Source organism: Sminthopsis crassicaudata, chromosome 2 (assembly GCF_048593235.1).
Source record: "Sminthopsis crassicaudata isolate SCR6 chromosome 2, ASM4859323v1, whole genome shotgun sequence".
In the NCBI taxonomy this organism is placed as follows: Eukaryota; Metazoa; Chordata; class Mammalia; order Dasyuromorphia; family Dasyuridae; genus Sminthopsis; species Sminthopsis crassicaudata.
In genome coordinates, this window is record NC_133618.1 from 54979813 (window position 1) to 55005402 (window position 25590).

The 25590-nt window shown below is 45.3% G+C and overlaps 1 protein-coding gene across 6 annotated transcripts in view; it reads right to left on the reverse strand.

Annotated features, from left to right (window-relative positions):
• The window catches only part of GSE1 (Gse1 coiled-coil protein), a 771132-nt gene that overhangs the window by 65990 nt on the left and 679552 nt on the right, over positions 1 to 25590 (reverse strand). For all 6 annotated transcript variants that reach the window (XM_074286303.1, XM_074286301.1, XM_074286302.1 and 3 more), the window contains one exon: positions 1448 to 1666. In XM_074286303.1, coding sequence (XP_074142404.1) covers positions 1448 to 1666 — 219 coding nt within the window. The remainder of the gene's footprint in view (positions 1 to 1447; positions 1667 to 25590) is intronic.

Below are 25590 nucleotides of genomic sequence, written 5' to 3' on the forward strand. Positions count from 1 at the left end.
ACTTATGACCGGATTTATAGGTTGAAGGTACAAGAATCATCTTGTCCAGTCAACCTTTCCCCCTTCTCACTTTCCAGAGGATTCTGATGACAGAAAGCAAAGCTTCAAGGTCATTTGTCTTATTCAAGTTCACAGAGGCTATCTCTAGAGTTGGGGATTCAAACCAGGTCCTGCTGACAACAAATTTTTGTGCTCTCTCCACTAAACTATAGCCATGTCCTTCTACCTTCACCGGGTAAATACTCAGTGAGCATTTACAAGCTGGAGGCTTCGTGCCGGGCTAAAGAAATGAATGCAGAAGTCACTGCTCTTCCCCTCATTACAGAGGGCAGAGTTTGGGAAGCCCTTCAATCAACATTGAAGCCAAGTGAGCCAGAGCCAGTCTTGTTTAAGACTTGGTGCATCCATCCTAGAGGAAGGAAGGGGACTTCCTGCCCTCTGTGCACCCCACCCTGAAGCCATTCCCTTACACAGAGGAAGGGTTTGAGAATATGAATTGGGGAGAAGAGGTCAAAGGGAAAGGTAGAGAGACCCTCAGAAGAAAAGCAGACTAGGAGAATGGCACATGGTCAGAGTTCTACAAAACAGCTTCAGGGAGAAAAGATCCAGGAAATGCCCCAAGTTCTAGTCTGAGCTCTTGCTGTGTAACTCGGGATTAGGGACTTCCCTTTTCTAGGCCTTCATGTCCTTACTGCCACAAGGAAGGGGCTGGCCCAGCTCCCCAGTCACTCTGATTCTGGAAGCTTAGCAGGGAAAACTGGTCCTTCTCAGGAGGGCACGAGACAGAGCTGACCTTGGCGTGCATTTATCTGGAGCAAAGGTTCTTGTACGTGGTGGCTGGCCAGGAAGTTGTTTTTTAAATGATTTTGATAAATCTATTTCTGATAATTGGTTTGTTTTATCAATTTCATTTCTCATTTTGTCCTTGGCTGGGAAGGTAAGAAACCGGGATGTATTTGCCTAATGTGATATTTTATTTCATTTTATAAGCTTAAAAATATGATTATGATTAAGATCTGTGGTCACACACACACAAACATGCAGATAAAGAGTCTATATCTAGACTGATTTTCTCATCTTACAACAGAATTTAGGATCAGAAAAACTCATTTACAAGATGGCATAAATTAGCAGAGCTAAGATCCGAACTCAGATCCTCTGACTGTAATCCAATGCTTCCTCAGCTATACTATGTTGTACACTTACACACACACACACACACACACACACACACACACACACACACACGTTTCCCTTGATGAATCTTCCTGGCTTTTAGGTTAATCGCTATTCCCCGCTGGCCCACAGCACATGCTATTTTGGGGAGCTGAGGCTCACCCACTCTCCAGGGAAGGGAGGGGAGGAACGCTTGGAGCTGAAATCCCCAACCTCCCTGTTCCGTCCATGGGACTCAGTGCCTGCATGACACTGCCTCCTCCTCTCTTACCTCTCGGTTCCTCTGCCTGTTTTGCGAGTTTGCGCAGAGCGGCGGCGAAGCTGGAAGAGGGTGCTGCTTGAACTGACAGGTTGCTGGTGGCTGCTGGGCTGCCATTGGGTACAAGGGAGCCATTGAGAGGAGAAGGGGTCAAGGGGCTGACGGTAGCAGTGGTCCGAGTCGCTGTTGAAAGCATTCCTATTGAAGGGGACTTTGGCTCATGGCTCATGCCTGAAACAATGAAAAGAACAACCAATCACCAGGGGCGGAAGGAGAGAAGGGGACCGGTCACTGAGCTAACACCCAGAGGCCTGGAGCAGGTTGGGGGGAGCTGAGGAGGAGGAGGCACACCAGAGAAAGAGAAGGGCATCTTTAGAAAAGACATGTTGGGAGGGGGGGGGAGAATGTGTAATCTTCTCTTTACCCCCACCCCAGAGGCAGCAACACACATGGATAAATGAACTAGCCAGGAGTCCCTTTCAGGGGACTGGATTTTCCATGGAGGACTGGGGTGGTTAATCTTTTAAAAGGGGCCATCCCCATAACACAATCCCAGCTTATCCTGGGGGTAGATACCTGGGACTTTCACCCAAAGCATGGATCCTTAAAGTTTCTCAAAGACCTGGAAAACCCCATCCCTGATGCCCTTTGTTTCATGCTTGGAGCAGGAAGCTTTCGGGGTGCTGGCCGACCAGGAGGGACACAATTACAGTAGGTGGGACCCCACACGGCCAGCTTTGGAATCCTACCACCAAAATGACCGGCCTACAGCTCTCCAGTGGAAAAGGTGAGTTCAACAGGTTTGGGTGAAGGGTAGGGAAGGGGGCTGTGGTAAGAAAGGAGGAAAAAAAAAAAGGAAGTTAACCTAGACCTTCGAAAGCTGTTTGTGGTCCCCTAATGGGGCCCTTACTAGGCATGCCCACTAAAAATAAAGCCATTAAAAATAAAAATTGGGCCCCACAGAAACCTCATTTCCCACTCCGGAGCCCCGAGAACTCGACACCAGCTGATGTCCTGGTCGGTCTCCACCTGCAGCAGAAGGAGGCCTGGTGCAGCCACTCAGAGATGACATCAGGCTTATTCCCCCCACAAGGGGCACAAGTTCCCCTATTTTCTCTTCCCCATAAGGAGTTCAGAGCTTTCAATTTCCCTTTTAAGTGTCAATGAAAAAGCTGTGTTCTTCTTGTACAATCAATAAAACCTTGGCTCCCATTCAACCCAGCTCTGTCTCAGCACAAGGAGGAGGACCAGGCCATAAATAAGTTTTCCATTAACATTTTCGGCCACCTGCCCAATTTCAGAGGCGGAAAGGGCAGCCCCGACACCATCCACCGTCCCCCGTTCCCTCAAGGTGGGTACATTAAAAAGGAGTAAATCAAAGGCCTAACAGAGACCACACTTTCAGAGAAGCGCAATGGCCAGGGCAGTTGGCACTCTCTGGCCAAGCTGCCTGCATCACAAATAAATTAGCTTCCCCCAAACGGAGCCAGAAGCTGCAGGAATGATAATAGTTTAACCAGGGGAAAGAAGTCACGGACTCTGGCAGACTCAAAAAATATAACAATGACTAAGAGGAAAAATGAACATTCCGCTGAGATGGAGGTGAGGGGACCCAAGCAGGGCCCCCCTCAGGTTAACCACAGCCCATCCCTGAACAGGTATGCTTCATAGACAGCCAAGCATGCCCCAGGTCAGGTGAAAACCACTCTCCATCTGCACCGAGAACCTCTTTCTCGGGGGATTCCCCTGACGCACAAGTCTATTCAAAACAAGCCTAATTGGAACATGCCCCTACCCCCTCCCCTCTTGCATCCCTGCAGATGAGCAGGCTCAGACACAGGCGCCCTCCTGGCAGCCTCCAACAAGGCAGGGAGAATGAGAAACCAAACCAGACCCAGTTCGTTTGAGGGAACCAACTCCCTCGTCCTTGCCAATCCTCCTCCTCTCTGTAGGAGAGGAAAGGAAAAAAATTTCCAGCTTTCACCCAGAGAACACAACTTCCATGGAGGATCTGACATTGCAAGCCAGACCCTGCCTCCATCTTCCAGACGCAGACCAGAAGGCTCTTACTGCCCACACCGAAAGCCAGAAGGGAAGGCAGGATTCAAACTCAGGGCTCTCCCTGTGTATAAATAAAGTCTTTTCCACCTCTCGGTGTCACCTGCCCCCCAGATGCCCTTCCTTGCAGTCAATGGGTCTGAATGTGGTTCTTTCCCCCCCTTCCCCTTCAGTTAGCAGTGAGCTCTTTGGAGGCAAGAACCAAATCTTCTTTCTATTCTGGTGCACATAATAAGTGCTTAATTGACTGGCTGGTGGGAGCTGTCCCCCCACTCCTCCTCCAAAGCAGGGGTTCTCTGTCTCCTAAAAGGCACATTTCCCAAAGACAGGACTCACACAGGGATACCCCTCTTTCTCTCTCCCTCTCTCACTGTCTCTCTCTCTCACATACACACACACACACACACACACACACACACACACACACACACACACACAATCCCCTGTTTACTGTTAGGAATTCTCTGGCCAAGTTTTCTCCATATTCCCTTTAAAAAAAAAAAAAAAAAAAAAAAGATAAAGGAGGATGGAAAAAGCTTGTGAATCTGGGCCCCTTCCGAAAGCACAGGAGGGAGGCTGGGGCTGTGTGGCTCTTTAATATGGCCACAGGATGGGTTGGGGGAGACAGGAATCTTGGGGAGATGAGAGGAAGGAGGATTGTTTTTTTAATTTAACTGAGAAGGGCTGGAAAATTACCACCGAGTTCAATGAGTTGAGGAGAGAGGGCGAGATGGGGAAACACTATTATTCACAGCGAGCGCTGGTAGCGGCGGCTCACCTAACAAAGCCCCCGCCAGCCACAGAGGCAGGGGCTGCCCACTGAAAGCAAGCTGGCCGAACAGCTGCCGAGGCGTCACATGACCCCGGCCAATCTATACCATCCAGGGCTGCGGGGAGATAACAGTGGCGGTTTGTCAGCGGGCCGAGCAGCAGGCCCTATTGAATGTGTCTGAGGCAGCATTGATCCAAGCATTTGACCCCTCTGTGTCCTCAGCTCTCTCTAGTGGGAGAGGGGCGGGCTGGAGAGAAGGGCTGGGGGGCAGTGGGCTGCCACCAGCCGACAGGGGTGGAGGGAGTTACAGAAAGAGACACGAATTTAGCCCTTCAACCAAAAAGCTTGTTCAACCAGCAGCAAATATTAGCATCAGAGACTCTAAACTGAGATCTGGGACCTCAGAGATCCATGACCAGTCTCCTTCCCACAGAACCAGGGAAATAAAGTCCCACAGGAACGGGAACTGAGCTCCTGACTCTGCTGTATTTTAGGAGTGTACCGCCTCCTCTCACCCCCATCTCCAAACCAAAGTTTCTTAGCTCACAGGCCAGATTTGCTCGGCTGAAAGAGTAACTCCCAAGGTCTCTTGGACCTTGGGATTATAACCCCACACAACCCCTCCTCAGTCTCTCCCCCAGATTTCTGCTCAGCAGATAGAAGGCAGCTTAGAGATCAGCAACCTAAACCAATCTCATTTGATGGGTAAGGAAACAGTCACACTTTAGGAAAGGGAACTGGCCAAAGACACACCAGGCAGACTTCCACTTGAGCGAGGGCTTCTCTGAATGCTGGGCTAATTTTTTTCCTCTGTCCCATTCCCTTTAAACACTTGTCCCTCCACCCAGTGCTAGAAACATGAGGGCTCTTCCTTTGGTGTCTAAACTCAAGTTCAAATCCTGCCCGCAGATGCTTACTGGTTGAGTGATCTTGGCCAAGCCCCTTAATCAGTTTGCCTCAATTTCCCCATCTGTAAAAAGAGGGGATTATATCAGCACCCACTTTCCAGGATTGTTTGTAAAGCACTCTAGGTGCACACAGCAGACATATGTATGTAAATATCCAAACATTTGAGATATGTTATTGCTGTGGTTGTCACAGTCAGCTGAACAGAGGCCAAAGACTGAGAACCTTGTCACTGCAAAGAAAAAGCAAGTGGCTGGAGATGTAGGGACCCAGGTCACTGCTAGGGTACAATGGAGCTTGGGAAGCAGCCCCTCTCAGCTCCCAAACAAAAAGCCAGCAATCCATAGGAAATGTTAGACCTGGCTTCAGGTCTGTCCTTTCCAAAGGCATTACTTCCTCTTTCTTGATTGACTTTCTTCAGGAGAAAGACCTGTCCTGCCACTTCCCAAGGACCTAGCAAGTGCAAGACAAAAAGGTCTACGTGAACACAAGTGTTTTGGTTTGTTTTTTGCTGAAGCAATTGGGGTTAAGTGACTTGCCCAGGGTCACACAGCAGAAAGTGTTAAGTATCTAAGGTCAAATTTGAACTCAGATTCTCCTGATTTCAGGGCTAGTCCTCTATTCAATACACCAACTAGCTGTGTCCCAAGCTCCCAGAGTCAAGGTGTGGAAGCCAAGACACATACACAAAACCAGGAAAGGCACCTTCTGGGGAAGGGAAGTATGTAGATAGATCACTTCTCCCCCCATACTCTGCTGGACAGAACTCGGGCAAATCATTCTAAGTCTCCCATTCCTCAATCTGTAAATGTAGGCTGAATGATCTCTGATAGCAAAAATGATAGAAATGATAACTAGCATTTATAGCACTTTGAAGTTTGCAAAGCATTTGAAAATTAAACAACTACCTCATTTTACCCCCCAACAACCATGGGAAATAGGTCCTATTATTACCATCTCCATTTTACACATAAGGAAACTAAGGCAGAGAAAGGTCAAGTCAGTCCAAAGTCTGGGGTAGATTTGAAATCAGGCTTTCCACTTTCAGATGTACTCTATCTACCATGCAATCCCAACCTTTATCTTAACTCCTTGGTTCTAAAAAATAAGAATCATCATCAAGATCTGGGAGCTCCATGGAGGAGATAAGCCTCCAAAATTGAACTTTAAGAGGTAAGTGAAAAGCACACCAACTCGAGAACTGAGACCAAGGCTCCAGTCCAGGGCGTTCACTTTTGTGCCTTCTGCCCCATGAAGGAGGTTAGATGCAATGATTCCTTAGGGTCCCTTACAGATCTAAAATAGATCTCAAGTCCATACAGGCACCCACAAAACACAGACCTCCCCGTCTAGAGGGAACAGATTTCCCGTCCCAGAGAGAGTGGGGGAATGTGCACCTGACTGACATCCATAGCTACAAGTCCCAAGAGTTTCACATTTACTGTTCATTCATTCTATAGACAACTTGGATTGTATGAACTCAGCCAAGATATTCTTAGCCCAGCCTACAAGTCCTGACCTGAAACATTAACAGTGCCCGAAGGATGGGGTCAAAGGGGAAAAAGAGGGAGAAAAGCCATTTACATGTCCACCCAACTGTCACCAGCTGGCCACCATTCATCAATGCCATCCACTCACTCCAGCTTTCTACCCCCAACCCTAGGAGGGGATTAACAGATAAGCATCTGCCCACAAACAGATACACTGGCCTTCACCCAGAAGCATAGACCCTCACGGAGCTTCCCAAGCACCAAGCTTAAGGATCACGGTCAGATGCCCTGTACTACTCCAAAGAGTCTGGGTGGAAAGTCCCTCAATTCTCTTCAGGATGAGGGATCTTTCTGGTTAGTCACTTCTCAGAGTCCCACAGGGCTGCAGTTCATAATCCTAAAGCTTGAGCCACTGAGCTTCCATCTTAGAACTTCAGAATATGAGATTACAGGCCCATTGGCTTCTTCCCTTAGATCATTAGAGCTCTGTCCTACTGGCTCTGCATTATGACAAGTTTTCTCTTCATCCTTCAAACCTCTTGGGAGAATCTGTGGATGAAGGCAAAGCCAGAGGGACACCAGGATGGTACAAAATCCACTTGATCCAAAGGCATTAGTTTGAATTTTATCTCTGATATAAGCTTTTTCATCCAAGGTGAGATTTAAGAAACTATTTTATAGATAAGGAAATGAAGATCCAGAATTGGAAAGTGACCCACTCAGGAGCTAAACCCCAAATCCAGCATTCAGAAATGCTTATGTCACTAGAGAGCCCAAAATCACCTTTCCAGCTCTGGTGTTAAAAGATTTAAGGGAAAAAATTAGGATACAGGCTGGATTCAAGAATGGGAACTTCCCAGGTTAAGATTTTTGCCACTCTTTCCTCTCTGATAATATTCCAGGGATATAATTGGCCAGTGACTTCAGAGACAAGGGCATGCTAATTCAGAGAGTAGGGTATGTTTGCATTCAGGGCTTCCTTCCTTTAGGAGACCAGTATCACAATGCAGAGCTAGCAGGGGCTTCAGAGACCATTTATGGCTCAAATGCACCAACCTAGACTGTCTATCTAGCACTTTTTAACCCTAGTTTTCTTTCTTTCTCTCTCTCTCTGTCTCTCTCTCCCCCCCCCCTTTTTTTTAAAGGAATTTGTGGATATCAGCTGCCAGGCTACCTCCAGTCTCAAATAAATGGGAATACGGTGGTTTGATGTTGACCTTCTATCTGCTAGGCCCTCAGTATCACTGAAACGGCAGGGATCAGCTGGGGCTGTTACTCTATAATAATCCCCTGGTCTGAGCATCCCATGCTTTACAGGGCTACTGGACAAAGTCTTGAAACCGAATTCTTGGGCTTGAAGGGACTGAGCCATAACAAGGTTAGGGCCAGGATCGGATGCCGTGCTACCACCACCCCAGCCCACCTTGAACATCTTTCTAGTCGTCCCTCACCTCCCCCCAAAAGGGCTAATACCCCCATATTAATGTCAGAACTGTAGGCTCTGGAGCTATAAGCCCTTGAAAAGCTGCCCTGCTGATGTCAGGTCACTTAAAATAGAATTTCAAATGAGCAGCTTCATTAACAGGAGTCTAAAATTAGCATTTCTCCTCAGCATGTATGCACCAGGAGGGAATGGGATAGGCAGGGTGGAGGTGATGTGGAGGAGGTGATGGGGGGAGGGGACAGGGAAAGCCACATCCTATCGCATTGGTTCCTGATTTGAGGACCTAAAAGGGGAAAGCCCCAGAACTCAGCAGTGTCCCTCCACCATAGTTAAGACCTTGGCATGGGAAGGTTAAATTCAAGTTCCCTCTCTCTCTCTCTTTTTTTTTTTGTCCTTGGTCCTTTACAGAGAAAAATAGGCTTCCAGAAGAAGCCTATAAGAGATTATTGGTTTACTACAAGCAGCTCGGTGAAAGACCTGGCCAGAGAGACTTGGGGCTTAGATTCCGCCTCAGGCGCTTGCCAGCTGTGTGACCTCAGGCAAATCCCAGTAACCTCGTGAGCCACAGTTTTCTTCATCTCTAAGATAATCATAATGTATGTATAGAACCCTAGGACGGACAGGAAGCTAGGTCCAAGGCGTTTTGTTAATCACTAAATAAACATAAGCTATCATTAGCCCAGGTTAAGGCAGATCGGTGTCTCTCCCCATAGAATAACAATTTAGAGAAGTCTGCTTTTCTAAAAGCTGTCCTCCCTTACTGGCACCAGGGAAAAGAATGATTTAAAAAGGCAAAGAAAACCCGAGTTTGAATCTTGGCTTCTAGCCAGTGAATGAGGACAAACCATGCCCTCTAAACCTCAGTTTCCTCCTGAGAAAAATCAGTAGCAATGCTGTCTAATATGTTTGGAGTGAGGAGGATTGTTTCCTTTCTTTCTTTTGGTTTTTTGGCCTGGCATACAGTAAGCGTTTAATAAATGTTTGTGCTTCCAATGGGAGTCAATATGGAGAGAGAAAAAAATGTTGTTGATTAAAAAAATTAAATTTAAGTTAATTCCTAATTTAATTTAGAATAACTACTTCTAAAAATTCAGAAGCCATAATGGCTTTTGAATTTCAATTAGAGGTCTTGGGTTCAAATGACCCTTTGGTATCTGTAAGGCGCTGACTCGCAGCTTTTGAGAGCCTGGGCTTCCTCCTCTGTAAATGGAGGGGGTTGTTGGGGTGATCCTGAAGGTCCTCAGCAAGGCTCAAGCCCACGATTCCCAAGCACCCACACAAAGAAAACAGCAGGTGTTCTCCAGCTGATGCCTGGGGCAGACACCAGCAGGTGTCGCTGTGAGGCCCCGGGAGCTCCCACCCCCAGCTGGGAGGGAGGGAGGGAGGGAAGGAGGGAGGACCCGGTCTGGGCGGCAGTCAGCATTTATTAAACTTTGGCCCCGGTGCCCTCCGGAGGCCTTGAATGAGTACTGGGATCTCACTCCCCCTGCCCTCATTATACAGGCATTTATTAACTTCTGCGCTCTCAGCCATTGACTGAATTCTTGTCTACATTATCAGCTCATGTAAATTCATTATACTTAACAGCTGGGAATAAAATCCTCAGCAGGAAGGCTGTGATGGATGAGGGTTTGGGGGGCAGGGATGTGGGGGGAGGGGTTGGATGGACAGCAGCAGGGGTGAAGGGCTGGGGGGGGGGAGAATCTCCCTTCTTACTGTACCATCCCTTCAAGCCTGGGGGCCGTAGAGCCTCCAAAAGGGAGGCGCCGGGGAGAAAACAAGCCCCAGGGGTTTGGATGGAAAGAAAGCCCTCGTTTCCCTCCCCCCATCTCCTTTCCCAGGCCATGTATCTCTGCTTATCGCCTCCCCCCGTCCACCCCGCCCCAAGCCCAAGTTTACAAGGCTGCTCGAGTAACACTGACCAGAGCGGTTTCAAAATAACCATCCGGGATACATAATAACCAAAGCCATCCGCAGCCTCTGCTCCAGCCCCAAGCAAAGGCTAGCTGGCAGAAGTCCAAGCAAGCTGCCGGCTGCGCCCCCAGGGAGCCAACTCCCCTAAGCCTCCCTTTGTAGCCAGATTGCTCCTCCTGCAATTCAGCCAAGGGATGCCTGCGCTGGCCCGGGCCCGGAGAGCGGCGGTCTCCGAATTATTCCCGAGTTCTTACAGGGGCCAAGGCCACCGCGCCGCCCCCCCTCCCCAATCTGCCGGTCCCGTGCTTTTATGACAGGGTGGAGATCGTGAAATCTGGTCACTGGACAAGCAGGGGAAAATCTGTCCCAAAAGCTGGGGAAAGCCTGGCCCAAAGGGGCGCCCAGCTATCACTACTCCGGGACTTTCCTTCCCTCCCCCCAACTTCTCCCTCCCTTCCCAACGGGACTCCTGGATCGGGAAGAGTAAACCCCACCCGATGAGTTGGGATCCGTCTCCCCAGTGCCATCCTTAAGGATGGCACCGAATCCCAGCCCTGAGGAAGGCCGGCGGATGGGCAAGGACACGGACGTGTAGTACTTAGAGAGACCCCTCGGAGCTCATCCTTCTTTTGGCCCCTCCTCATTTTTACAGGAGGATCAGGAGAAACGTGAAGAGTCCAAGGTCGCGCGGAGTTATCATCAAGAGCACAGACCAAAAACTTGGGTCCCCACCCCCAGATCTACACTGTATTCTTTCCCTGCTGTATTATCAAGCTGGGCGCCCATCAATACATTAGGACCTACCAGAGCAAACAAATTCTCACTCAGTTCTCCCCACAAACACGCACACACCCCACCACAGACTTTTGTTTTAAAGGAAAAAATAAAAAGCCTCTTCTACTATATTAAATATGGTATCCCTCTCCCTCTCTCCCTCCCCTCCATAAATGGTTCAGGGAGCATGACTAATCAGCAGTCTGCCTGCCTCCTGCAGATTCCATAATTACTCCTTCCTTTCATCCCCAGCTCTTCTCCGACACCAGACCTCAGGCCTGCTACCTCTATGCTCTGTAATTACAAGCTAATAGCTTAGATGAATTTTCTGCTGGGTCCCAGTTCAAGCACCAATCCGCCCCTTCCCCCTTGACAACCCCCCCTAGGGTAATTACACCCTGTGAGGTTCAGCACAGCAGGCCCTCACATTTAGTCACAGGCCCGCATTCTCGGCCTGAATTTCCTAATCACCCCTCTTGGTAATTTTTCATTACCACAGAAAGAAATGTTTGTGAACAAATACAGGGCATCCCCCAGCTTTCTGCATGGTGCCTCCTTCCCCCACAATCCCCCACTCCCCCAAAGGGACCATGCTTCAGCACAGTAACAAGTCTGGGGTCACCTCGCACAACACATAGCAGCAGATGACGCTAACCCCCTCCCCCCATCTCCAGGTTCCATAACAGACACTTCATCATAAATTCATAAATACATTTGCCTTTTGGCATGTTCTGTGCTCACCTGCTCACAACCGTTTGTGAGTGTGAGGGGAAGGGAGGGGGAAGAGAAGTGTGAAAAGGTCCCCCACCTCCTGGAAAGATTAGGGTAGGGCCTGTGCTCTCTCTCATTAAGCACGATACAAGATTGCAGAGGTTGGCCGATGAGAGGGAGGGAGGGAGGGAGGGAGGGAGGGAGGGGGAGTGAGTGTGTGTGTGTGTGTGTGTGTGTGTGTGTGTGTGTGTACTTTAAGAAGCCAGATACAGTATCAGTTTTTTCTCACCCACAATATGTGTGTGTGTGTGTGTGTGTACCCACACTTTCAGTCAAGATGATGGACACAGGATTTTTCTCACTATACATGCACACATACATACATATACATATATAAATATAGTGTGTGTATATGTATATACATTCATAGCATTTTTTCTCACTAGATACAGTATCAGCTTTTTCTCACCTACTATACATATCTATATATACATATATGTATGTGTATATATACATATGCAAAGACACACATACATATATAAATATAATGTCTGTATATATACATATACACACTTTCATTCAAAGTGATGAATATATTAGCATTTTTTCTCACTAGATATAGTATCGCTTTTTCTCACCTACTATACATATATACATGTATATACATATATACATATATACACATATCATATATATATATAGATAATGTGTATATATACATGTATACACACTTTCATTCAAGATGATAGATATAGTAGTATTTTTTTTCTCACCCACAATCCCATGCTGGAGCTGACTTAGGTTTACACAATTTCTGGGTTGAGATAATGACCAGTAGGTCAATTATTACCATTCTAATTGTTGAGGCAAAGTAAGGTATCAGATACAGCCTCAGATGCACAGGCCAGAAGGCTTCATCTTGACTTCAGAAACACACACACACACACCCCTTTAAGGACTCCTCCACTATCTAAATACTAAATAGCTGCTGCAGGTTGGGACACAACAAATTCCAAACTGTCAGTCAACAAAACCTACCCATTAACTGGAGAGCTTTGGACTAAAGAGAAGGGCATGGTTTCATGTCAAGGAAGTTGCAGAAACCCACTTTATTCAGGGTTTGTTTGGGTTTTTTTTAATTGTATTCTTTTAAGAATGATTTTTAAGAAAAAGATCAGGACTTAGTTTTGTTTTGTTTTCTTAATTCAGGTTGTATCTGGACTTGAGACAGTGCAGTTAAGTAGAAAATGTCTTGAACTTTAGAGAAAAAGTTGGACTTGAATTCAAATCCTATCATTGTGACAGTTACTATCATAGTGATTTTAAGCAAATGACTTAATCTCTGTAGGTTGAAGTTTCTTCGTCTGTATAGAGAACAAGCTAAACCAGATAGACAGCCTCTTAAGCTTCCCTCCCGGTTTAGACCTGTGTCCCACCATTTGGCCCAGCTGCCAACGCCACCTGGAAGCCAACAGTGGCAAACAAACTCAGAATTTAAAGTTGGAGGGCCTAGCGTCTTAAGTCTTGGCTCTTTCACTGACTTACCTGTCTGGGCTGCCATTTCCTCATTGACAAATGAAAGGGGGAAGGTTGGGGGAGGGGAGGAGGAGGTGAACACATCTTCCTATCAAGGATCCTGTGGCCCCTCTACTTCCTTTTGGTACCTGATATCATTCTCAGTGGGGGCTCTGCTGGCAAGATACTGATTCGAGGAAATATTCAATTGTTTTCTCTCCTCTTTTACCAAAGATGGGGAATGTCCATGTTGGAAAGATCTCCAACAAGTGTCAAAACAGAAAGTATTCTGATTAAAAAACCACAACCTACCCAAGCTAGACAATTAAAAATATTAAATTTACAGGGAATGGGAGGTAACATCTGGAGCGGGAGGAACAGGTTGTTCAAAATGAACAACCCGTTACTCTCTTTTTCTTACATTAAGGTACAAGGTTCTTGAGAAAAGGGCTTTTTTTCTTTTGTATCCTTGGTGCCTGGTACATTTTATTGTTCGATTACAATGTCTGACTCTGCCTGACTTCATTTGGGGTTTCCCTGGCAAAGATGTGTCTACTGGTTTGCCATTTCCTTCTCTAGTTCATTTGACAGATGAGGAAACTGAGGCAAGCAGGGTTACCCAGCCAGTGTCACAGAGCTAGTATGACTGATGAGCCTTCCCCATGCCAGGCCAGTACCTCTATCTACTCTGTCATCTAGCTGCCCTGACACATGCAAGTGCTTAATAAATGCTTGCTGATTATCTAGCTGATTCTGAAAATTAAATTAGGCAGAGCATCTCATTCCACAAGCATTCTGGTTAATTGAGAGAAGGCTGAGAATTGAAAACATAACACTTCTATAAACTCAATGTAAATTGATATAAAAGAAACTATTCATGTTAGTACTGAAATGGTCTTAAAAAGGCAGAGTCAAAGCTCAAATGAGGTTAATTTACATTATTAGTCTCTGGCCTTCCTTCTGCCCAAGATTTAAACACACAATTCTACAATTGGGGAAAATCTTAGAAAAAAATATGAAGTCTGTGGCAGCTAGGTGATACAGTGGATAGAGAGAACTGATCCTGGAATCAGGAGGACCTGAATTCAAATCCAGACTCAGACACTTAGTAGCTGTGTGATCCTTTATAAAATCACTTAACTTTGTCTTCCATCTTCTCCTCTCCCCCCAAAGAAAATAATCTAAGTCCAAGTTTCTTGCCCATAGTCCCTTGGTTACTTGGCCCATTGTGAGGCAATCTGAATTCCACCCATCTTCTTACCTCCAAATCTAGCATATAGTACTCAATACTATTCCAAACCCTTACCAAAATATGACTCCTTTCTCCCAACATTCAAACAAATAGTCAGGCAGGCTGTCTGTCTTGTCTGGTAACTCCCTACTTCTTTCTCCTCCTGCTCCCTTATTTTTAAGAATTTCTTACTTTGAGCAAAATTCTACTTCTCTTAATTTCTACTCATCAGGAGCTACAAGCAGGTTTGTTAGCAAGTAAGAAACATCAACTGTGGAAGCGCAAGAAAAAACAGAATCCTTTCAGAGGACAGCTAGCTGATGTTCCCTAGGGCAGAGCACATGAAGAAAGGAGAGAGAAGAGGTTGGGGGTCAAGGGAAAGCTTTAAAAGCCACACTGCCAAGACTTCTTCAAGAAAATCACAGTAAGTTTTTTTTTAAAATAGAAAATTAATGAAGAGAAAAAGGAACAGATAAAAAAAGTATTTGAAAACATTTATTTTAAGCAGCTGTGGAGCCTAGATTTGGAAGTGGAGAGAAGTGGACATGTAATGGTCAGTTTTATAGAGCACTTTCATATGAACTGGTAGAGGTAGCACTTGAAAGCTTCTAGCCTGGCAGGTCAAAGGGAGAATTCTGCTACTGGTTGGGGAAGAATAGACATAAATGATCTGAAATCTCTTCTAAACCCGAGATTGTGTGTTAGGGCAGAGAGTAAAAGAGGAGAGCCCTGTTACTCCCTAAGGTTGGAAACCTGCAGTTTGTTTGTATTGATTGCAATAAATATTGTTAGTTGTGGGGGGGAAAATAAAACCAGGCAGGGACCAGACTTTTTAAAAAACAACCTGAGACGGGAGTCAGTCTCATGTCTAAAGAAAGACCCACCAAAGGAAGATGGGAAAATTTGAAGCTTTTTACTAAGCATTACTCTGACCCATCCTTTCCAGGACCCTTCAAGTGACTGATGGTGGGACCCCTGTGCCTGCTTCAAACCCATGTTATTAATAATAGCAAATTCATTTCCAAGAGAGTGTTCTGCACACTTATTTGATCTTTTAATAAGTCGAAGAGGGTGGCAGTAGTTAGTCCCATTTTAGAGATGAGGATACAAATTCTCAAACAGGCTGGGTGACATGACTTGAGGTCGCCTAGTTAATAAGAAAAGGCTCACACCTGCCCTCATTGGACTACTCCCACTAAAAAAGCCAAAGAATGGTTTTCAAATGCCTGATGTGAGTTAATTTTTAAAATTAATTTAACAAGTCCAAGGCACAGACAGGGGACACAAAAACCAAAATTCTATTGGAATTGGGACTGACAATTAAGTCCTTTATATACATCATCCCATTTGATGCCCCTGTGAGATAAAAATGCATTCTGGTGACTGAAAGGACACTGATGCTTTAGGGAGACAATGAATTGGGACTTATGGGACAAGACTTGGAGATGTTTGGGAGGTTTAGGAGTGGGCTGGATATACAGATGAGAGTTATCTCCATGGTTAGAACTGAACCCATCAGAGCTGATGAAACTTCATGGGAAAACAAGAGAAGGTGGGACAGGAAGGAATCTCTAGGGACATCCATACTGGATGATTCAGAAGAGCCTCGTGAGCAAGAACAATGATCACAAGCAGAGGAAAATCAGGGGCCATCACAAAATGCAAGGAAAGAAAAAAGATTCCTGGGCATTGGGGGACAGGGTCGGCATTGTTAAAAACTGCAAGTGAGGAGCCATTAGATAGGAGAAAGAATTGAGACTAGGCCAAGAGAACTGGATGTCAAGAGATCATTGGAAAGATCGATTTAGTTAAAGAATCAGAAGCCACATTGCAAGGGAGTAACTTACAAGAAAGGTGCCTGGGAAGGAAATGAAGCAAGATAGCACTTTTTCCTCTTGGAAAAGGGACTGGTTTGTCTGTAAAAGTAAAAATAGATAGAGAGAGATATCTTGAGCCACAATCAGAAGGACTTCCAAGTGGAAGATTTCTTTTAATAAGGTCAGGAGAAAGTTGGGCTGGCAGCAGATGAGACCGAGAAGCCTTATCATCCTCCAGATCATTCTCCTTCCTTTCTTAAAGACTTCAATACTTGGCTCTGTGGTTTCCTTTCTCAGCCAACGGGGAGAAAAGTCCTCCACAGCTCTAGCTCCAGAATCACTGGTAGTTCCAAGTCACAAAGTTGGGTAATGGGGCCATTACTATATGGCACCACAAAGGATCTCTGACATTGTCCAGGTCCCTCATATTACAGAAGAGGGAATGGACCAAGGTTATGTGAGAAGTGAAGTTCAAAGATGGGATGTGAATTCAGCTCCTGCTTCCCACTGTATTACAAATAATGATTACCTCTACTCATAAGGCCACCTCTAAATCTAGACCTAGAGAGCAGAATGGAGCTGGAGCCCAGCTTCCACATGCAATTATGGAAGACAAGTTAGTTACTTAGGTAAAAGATTTGATCAAGAAAAATACTCAGTGGTCACTGTTATGGTAAACCTAGAGTAGACCATGTGTCCCCGTACTGCAGTGGATTTTAGGCAGGCACCAGACCCAGTCTCTCAGAGAGGTGGCTGAATTCAGTTGCTAGGGAAATGGCAACTCTGCCTGTCAAGCTGGGGCTTGGGGCTAATTTATCCAGTGGTTAGCACTGGATCCCTCATGATCAAGAGCTCGCTTTTGCAAGATGTCTGGCTAAGTGCGAAGTCTCAGACTATGGAAGGTAGTCTTGATGCATGACCTCGGCCCCATTTTGTCCACTTTGCTCTAACAACCTGAGCTATCTTTAGTGCTTCCTTCACAAAGGACTTCTGGATGCTGGTAAAGTCCTTTGAGAGGGCAAGGTTGCAGAAGCCAAAGGAGGAAAGGGAGAGTGGGCTTCGATGCAGATGAAAGGTTCAAGGAGGAGAAAGAGGAACATGAGGAAAAGGAGAAGGAGGAAGTGAAAGAGGAGGAGGAGGGCTGAACTTAGTGAACATAAAGTCACTGGAACTTCCTAAGTCTCCATGGGCCTTGAGAACCAAAGCCAGAATGCTCAGAAACATGGCTGGTGTTTGCCTTACTCTCCCCGGGAAACTTGGCCACTATGGGGTGGGGAGGGAAAAAATTTCTACTATAATTAGATGTTTAGAAAGCCAAGTTCATCCCTCTCCTCCACAGTTTTTAGGGAAAGAAACAATGAAGGGACAGGAAAGGTGCAATACTGTGAGACCAGTTTAACAATGACAAGCATCAAGGTTTGCTTTACAAACCTATCATTTGATCTTTGATCTTCACAACAATCCTGTGAGTAGATGTTATTCCCACAGATGAGGAAATTAAGGCAGGCAGAGGTGAAATGAGTTGCTCAGAGCCACATAGCCATTCTATAAAGCTAGATTTGAATTCAGGTCTTCCTAATTCCAGATTCCACAATGAGAAAGGAAGGTGTTTGTGGAAAGAGGAAGAGAGGGATCTAATCTGGATTGCAAGTTTCACTTATATGGAAGGATTAAAAAAAAAATCAATTTAAGAAACATTTATTAAATGGCTGTTACAGTGGAAAGCCCAGTGGGCTCAGCACTGATAAAGACATAAAACACACTCTGCCCCCTCAAAGAGCTTGAAATCTAATAGGACTGAAAGGTGTGTACACAAAATAGCCAGGAGACAAGGGGAGGCGAGATAAGAGTGTGATAGAGGTCCTGGCAAAGGGCCACAGGAATTTGAGGAGGGAGAGATCACTTTCTGCTGGGGGTGGGGGACTCACTAAGGAAGTGGCACCTAGACTGGGTCTTGGAGAGAGGGAGGAACATTAGCCAAAAGGGGTTGGGGGAGGGAGGGAAGGACTATGAGGAAATGGTGTGAGCAAAGACTAGGATAAAGGAGGAACAGATAGGAAGAAAGAATGGAAGGTACTCCAGCTTTGTTGGAGTCTCTGAATAAAAACTAGATGCACTGGTAAGGTGGTCATTCTGGAGCTGACCCGTGAAGGGTCTTGAAAGCCAGGATCAGGAATTTTGAAAAGGAGAAACCGATGTTTTCAACTAAACATGATTGAAGTAACAACTTTGACTGTAAAAACATATGGTGAAGGGGAGGAGATTTGAATATCATAGTGGCATTAACACAATGGACCATTCTTACAAACTAGTTACTAACTTTAAACCACATTGGCTACATATAAACTGGTGACATTAGCTAGTTGGCTGGCAAGGAAGACTCTGCTCTGATTAAGACACATTTCCTTGGGGGCAGCTAGGTGGTGCAATGGTTAGAACACCAGCCCTGAAGTCAGGAGGACCTGAGTTCAAATTTGACCTCCTCAGACACTTAACAGGTCCTGGCTGTGTGACCCTGGACAAGTCCCTTAACCCCAATTGCCTGGGGGGGGGGGGAGAGAAGGAATGGAGAGTCTAAAGGAAGACTCAAAATTTTCCAGGTATGGTGGGTGCTACTTAGACTCAGCAAAAGAAATGAAGAGGAAACCCTGAAATTAGATTTCTTGTGTCCTATTCTCCACAATTCCATCTGCAGTTTGTTTTGGCAGAGATACTGAAATGATTTGCTACTTACTTTTCCTGCTCATTTTACAGATGAGTAAACTGAGGCAATTATGGTTAAGTGACTTGCCCAGGGTCACACAGCTTGCAAGCCAGGCTTAGCATTATAACCAAGGTACCACTTACCTGCCCAAGGTTAATAGAAATGAACTGGCATTTATGTAGATTTTAAGTTTAGGAAACAGCTTTACAAATACTGCATTTTATCCTCACTAAAAACCTGGAAAATAGGTGCAAATTTTAGCTCCATTTTCTGGAAGAAGTGATGTGCTTAGCACTAGACTAATATGTCTGACATGAAATTTGAATTCAGGTCTTCTTGCCTATGGGTCAGGCATGCTATCTACTGTTAGACCACTTAAATGCCTCATACTTTCAAGTGTGATTCAATTTACAGAGTGCCCCCGGAATGATTTGTGGTCAAAAAAGTACATATACTTTGCTTTTTTAATAGACTATTCAACGCATTTATATTATTAATATTAATTGTTAATATTAATATATTGTTAAAATCTGAATTTACAGAAAAAATTAGGGAGTGATAAAATTCATATCACAAAAACAGGCATTCTTTGCCTAGAAAATTCTCCAAATCTGCACAATGAACTAAATTATAAACCCATTTACTTAATAAACTAATGATTTCAAGAATCTAAATAGTTGCAGAGTGGGAGTAAGTAGATTGTAAACTCATCAACACTGAGGACATCACGATACTGTGTAAAAGTCCTAGCTCTGGGATCAGGGGGCCCAGTGTGTATTCTGAGTGCTGCCATTTGCTATATCCTGTCTGGGCTCAGTTTACTAATCTGTAAAAAGAGAAGAGAGAAACTGACTCTAAATCTTTTGAGTTTATGGCTTGTGGGAGCAGAAAGGGAAATGATCCATTCAGGTCTAAGGAAGGCTGCTCAGGAAAGAAGTACTTATGGAAAAAGGCCAAGGGGGTGAAAACTATCCTGACATGAAGTCCAGGCTTCCCTAATGATACCATTTTTTTTCACAAGCCCTCAGGAAGTAGTAGCTCACTTTTCTATAGCATATAAAGTATTTTCCAGGAATCCCCAAGCGCTAGTATTATTTCTGAATTTCCAGATGAGAAACCAGGGAAGAGGTTACTGACTGGATGAAAGCCCCACAGAACCGAGGAGACCTCAAATTGTCTGCCCCCAACCACAAGTGAATAAGAATTCCCTCCCTGACATCTGGCCCAGATCAGATGACCATTTGGGAAAGACCTTCAGGGAGAAGGAACTCAGGGTTTCCCGAGGCAGCCCATTTCACAGGGCTAAGTGGTCATGTTGTTTAAAGGTCAACAGATGCCCTGCATTTACAAGTGTGGTTTACAGACTGCTTGCCTTTTCTCTTCCCCAGAAGCCTCCAAACCCTATGTATTAATTACACTTCAGGCTGCGTCTGACATCCCTCACACTTCAGAGAACAAGGGAGCTGCACTCCAGGAACCAAGGAGGGTGCTAAGAGAGGCCTTCAAAGCTCCCGATTGTTGGCTGAGTGTGATTCCGTCCCGTGAGGGACGTAGAAATGCAAACTCCCCCGGTCATGCAGCACACCAGGTGAGACTCGAGGCACCAACACTGGAGTACCCAGAACGGGAGCGCAGACCAGGGTGTTTGTCACATACGGGTACCCCCTGGAGCCCTAGCCTTCCTGAAAAACAGAGAAAGGCCAAAAGGCCTCTGGAGCAAACTGACCTTCTGAGGTGAAAGAGGTAATAAGTAAGAGTTGAGAGGAAGGAGTTTGGAGTCAAGAGTCTGGACCTGACCGGTACCGGACATATTTCTTCTTCTCTGGCCCTCAGTTTCTCTGGAATAGTTTGGACCTCCCGTTATGTATGTTCCGAGTCACAGCCCTATGTTAGACCCCCAGTCTTTTTACATGGAAATCTCCCTATCTGCAGCCCTCCCTCCAGGGAGCAGAGAAGATCCAGGTGTCCGTGCATTCAGCTAGCAGAGATGGGGGGGAGGTGGGAAGCTGCATATAAATTAAGTGGGAAACTGACCATGAAGCAGGAGAACAAATAATGGAGCCTGACCATCAGCCCCAACCAGGAAGGATTCAGAGCAACCTTCGACAATCCCGGACAATGGACTAGGAGGTCATAATGGCATTGTGAAAAGCTATCTACACAGGAAAAGTTAAAGCAGACAGGATATGGCCCAACTCTCACGGAAAGGCAGAGAGGGCACTTTATTGTTAGTCAGAATACTCCCCTCAGGCCCCAGAGGTCGAGTTTTAAACTTGACTGAAAAGGCAGGAGAGGAAAGCTGGAAGAGCCTCCGACCCGCCGGCCATTCCCACCCCCTCCCAGCGCATTTAGAACAGCAGATGCGCCAGGAGAAGAACGGGGAAAGGAGAGGAGACAATGCAAGTGGGAAGCAGCTCCCCTGCAAAGGGAGCACCTGGGCTTAAGTGAGTTCGGAGCAAGCGGTGGGGGCCGAGAGGCAGAGTGAGCACAAGATTAGCAGGGTGTTCTCTCTCTTCCATCTCTTCCTCCCTCCCTCTCTCTCGTGTCTGCCATGTCTCTCTCGTTATCTTCCTTCATTCCCTCCCTTTTCCTGTCTCTCTCTGGTCTTCCTCCTTCCCTCTGGCACAGCCAATCAGCCTACTCCTCCGGCCAAGTACAACCTGTACCTTGTAGCTGTCACCCACAGTACTGCACTGGGGTCTCTCCCGTATGAATGCATCATATCGTATCACACTAGTCCCCCACCCCACTCACATAGCAAAGCTATCCTTTTCTTCTTCCACCTCCAGCACTGGGGACTGAACCTCGCAACTATTAGGAACTTAGTACAGAGGCGAATTAAAAGATAAATTGTGGCATTTTTCTAGTAGTAGAACCCAGTTCTAATGGCTTAGAATCAGACCTCCTTGGGGGAACATCTGATCCCCCAAAATGTCCGTCAATAAACATTTATTAAGCATTTACCAAGTGCCAAGCATCCCGCTAAATGCTAAGGATACCAAGAAAAGAAAAAGATCGTCCTGGATCTGGAGGAATTCACAATCTAATGGGGAAGCTCGTATGCAAATAACTATGTACAAACAAGCTTTATGTAGGATAAGTTGGAAGTGATCCACAGAGAAAAGGCACTAGCATTAAAAGGCAAAAGGAAGAATTTTCCGAAGAGTGGGAAGGGACAGAAGCTGCCTAGTCCAAAACTGTTCAAAACATGAATCCCCCTGAGTTATCTTGCCAAGATAACTTGCCTCTTCCTTAAGGGCCCCTAGTGGCGAGTCTAACTCCCACATTTTTCTAAGGGGGAAAAACATACAGAGGGAGGGAAAGGGGATTTATTCAAGGCCACACAATCATTAAAGAATTAAGAGGGACTTCAAACTTAGGCCCCCATTCTAATTCAAGGATTTGGGTTTTTTAACATGGATTTGAATATTCCATTGTCCTAGGGAGCTCCCTACAGGAATACAGATACCTGGCTAAAAGGGACAATGTGGTTCAAGGGTCTGCTTTTACAGAGTACTGAAGCCCAGGAAGATAAGGTGATTTACTCAGTCACACAGATCATAAGCATCAGAGGGAGGATATGAACTCAGCTCATGTGGCTCAAAACCAAGATTCCCGCTCCTCTCCACTACACAGCCCAGAGGGTTTTTAGATAGTTCCATCAGCCCCTGTAGGTCCATAAGCTCCCTAGAGTCCAGAGGGACTGCAACTGATGCTCACAAATCCTTGGGGGAAAATAAAATGAAAAAGAAAAACAGACTTTGGTTTTCCAATAAAGTCTTCCCCTCTGGACATTTCCCTCCTTAATCCCCCCCACACACACACACCTCTGTGTTTCTGGATCTGATCCACACAATTACTGGCCCCATCCCACAAACTCAGCTGAGTTTCAGTTTGATAAATGCTTTCCCCCTTTAAGAACAGCTTAACCTATCCAACATCAATATAAGACAGGAGGCTCTGGGATCAATACCTTTTATTGCTGCCCAAAGGCAAAGGCAATTGTTGTGGAAGAAGAGCAAGGATGCGGGAGAAGCAGCTATGGATTTCTGTAATTTGGCTCAATCCTCCTTCTCCAAATAGGCAGCAACTAGGTGTAACTGTAATACCACTGAATTTTGAGTCAAGAGACCTGGTTTCAAATGCTGACTCCTACTTCAGATGCAATGATCTTGGTCAGGCCACTTAAGCCTCAGAATTCTTCTCCTATAATCAACCAAGTCTGAACACAAACACAAAGAGTAAAGGGGCAGACCTAGGGCATTAAAATCCACATCCAACTCTAAAATCGAAGATCACTAATAACCTGCATATAATTCTCCACCTCCCTGAGTACTAAGACCCAGAAAGGAATCTGTTGTATTCCCAGAACTAGAGGAATTTAATTGGGAGAAATTTGATGGTTGAAAAACTTAAGGCTTTGTATGTGTTTTAATGAATGATAATTATGACCCGTGTGGGACGAGCAGTTCAATAAGTCACCAAGAACAGCACATTCTGTGGTTGAAACAGCCTAAGGGGAGTTGTTTGGTGATGTTTAAGACTTTGGGGAAGTGCACCAAAAACAGGTTACAAAGAGAGGAGAAAAATGAGAGGCTGATTCCCAGAAGAGGGAACAGGGAGGGGGAGATAAAGAAAGGTTCCTGGTACCTACCTCCCCTTTATGGTTTGGAAGGAACACCTTAGGTTTCTCTGGAGTGCTTTCACAGAGATTAGTTCAACTGTTTCTTAGAGAAACCCAGTGAGGTGGGCAGGTCCGCTATGATTAGATCCATTTAAAAAAACATGGAAAGGAGGAGAGCCAAAGAATTTGAGTGCCTGGTGGGATCCTAAAAGATGATCTAATCTAATCCCTACCAATAAAATAAGGGAAGAGCACTGGTTTAAGAATGGGGGGTGGGGAGGAAGGCAGAGTTTGACTATCTGACTCTTGGGCAAATTCATTCACTTTGGAATCTTAGTGTCTTCCTCTGTTGGAGACTGGAGTCTCTTCCAGCTTTAAATCCTATGATCCAATTAAGTCAACAATATATTCTCACATTCTGCTCCATTGCTAGCTTTCTTATCAATATGGTGTGGCAGAAGAGTGGGCTTCAGGGCCAGTGAGATTTCAGTACAAAACCCACAGCTATTTGACCGTGGGTAACCACTTTAGCCTGAAGGGCTACTTTGAAGGGCTGTTATATGTCTCAAATGAGGAAATTGATAGAAAGCAACTTTCAAAATCTTTCAAAGATTTATTTACACACACACACATACATACACAGTAAATTGTTATTCAAGAACCCTTATTAACCAAAGAGAAGGTGAGAAATCAGTAACCAAAAAAGAGTCCTCTGATTTTCAGCAAGCAGATACACTTAATTAACCACACTGTGATGTCAAAAGTCATCAAAATGTTGGAGAAATTGAGGAAGGTCAAGAAATTCAAAGGTTTAACTAGAAATTGGGGGAGGGGGATGCTAAGTCCAAGAATTGGGATAGTGCAAAGTCCTTGGGGACTCAAAGAATACAGAGCTAAGAGCCTAGTTATCCAAGTGAGCTTTCCCAGTTCATAAGGCTTGCTCTGGGGAGGGAGCAGGAATCAACACAAGCCAGTTCATGTTATGAACCCAAGCAACCTCTTTCTCTATTTCTTATCAGATCAGAGGATTGTCTCAAATTGTCCCAGAGTGTAAGGGGGAGTAGGTGAGAGTCACTGGGATCACAGAGATAAACAGTAGGTCTAGTCTTAGTTCTAAGGCAGGGTCACAATAGGGAAAGCCCACCCCACCTGACTGCCAGATTATAAGAGGAGCTATCACTGGCATTTCTACAGCACCATGTCCACCTCCTTTGGTCTTCATGAAGAGATAAAAGACTACTAATACTAAGTCTGCTTCCCTCATATGGAGTACTAAGAAGAAATTCTTTTATCTTGGCCTTCATCTGGCTCTAGAAAACATCCAAACAGCCCCAGTCTTTCCCCAAGAGATTTGAAAAGTCCTCTGTAAGCAAAGCCATTTGTCATCACTTGCAGGCCTTCAAGACTCCTTCTTCTAACCCCAGTGAATTGGAGAAAAACCAAGGGAAGGAAGGATTGATTTGCCATGAAGATCCATCTTGCTTCTGCGTGCCTTCACTGAGCTGCCATTCCTCAGAAATACATTTTACTGCATTTGCAAGGTTACTACAATCTATATTTCTTTAAGGTATTCCTGAATGGGTTCTCATCTTGTCCTCCCTGTAAACACCCAGGTACCTGGTCCAATGCTGAGCGCACGGTAGTTAGAAAATAATACTTGCCAACATTGATGAAAAATTCTATCAACCTCTGTTTGGTGATAAAAACAAATTTTAAAAAGATACTGGATTTGAGACTCATTCAAAACTTGCCTGACACTTCAATTAGCTGTGTGATACTTAACCCTTTTCAGCCCCTATTTTCCCATCTGCAAAATGGGGATAGCAGAATTTACTTCCCAGGGTGATCAAATGAGATAAGATACAATGGAGACTTTTATAAACCTTAAATTATCATGTGTAATTATTATTCTCTATTAGTCAGAAAACCCAGGTTCTAAACTTGATCAGACTACCATCTAGGCTATAGAGTCTTGGAGAGTCACTTAATCCTCAGTAAAAAAGCAACCTTTAGGGTTCCTCCAACCTTATTTACAAATGAAGTGATGTCATCATCCAGACTCCTTCAGCTCCATATTTCTATTGACTCTTGGCAATACAATCTATGGCTAAATTCCTCAGCCCAGGAAAACTCAATGGGGGTCTTGTGTACCACCTAAATATACTAAGAAACATGCTAGATGACCTGAGCAGACT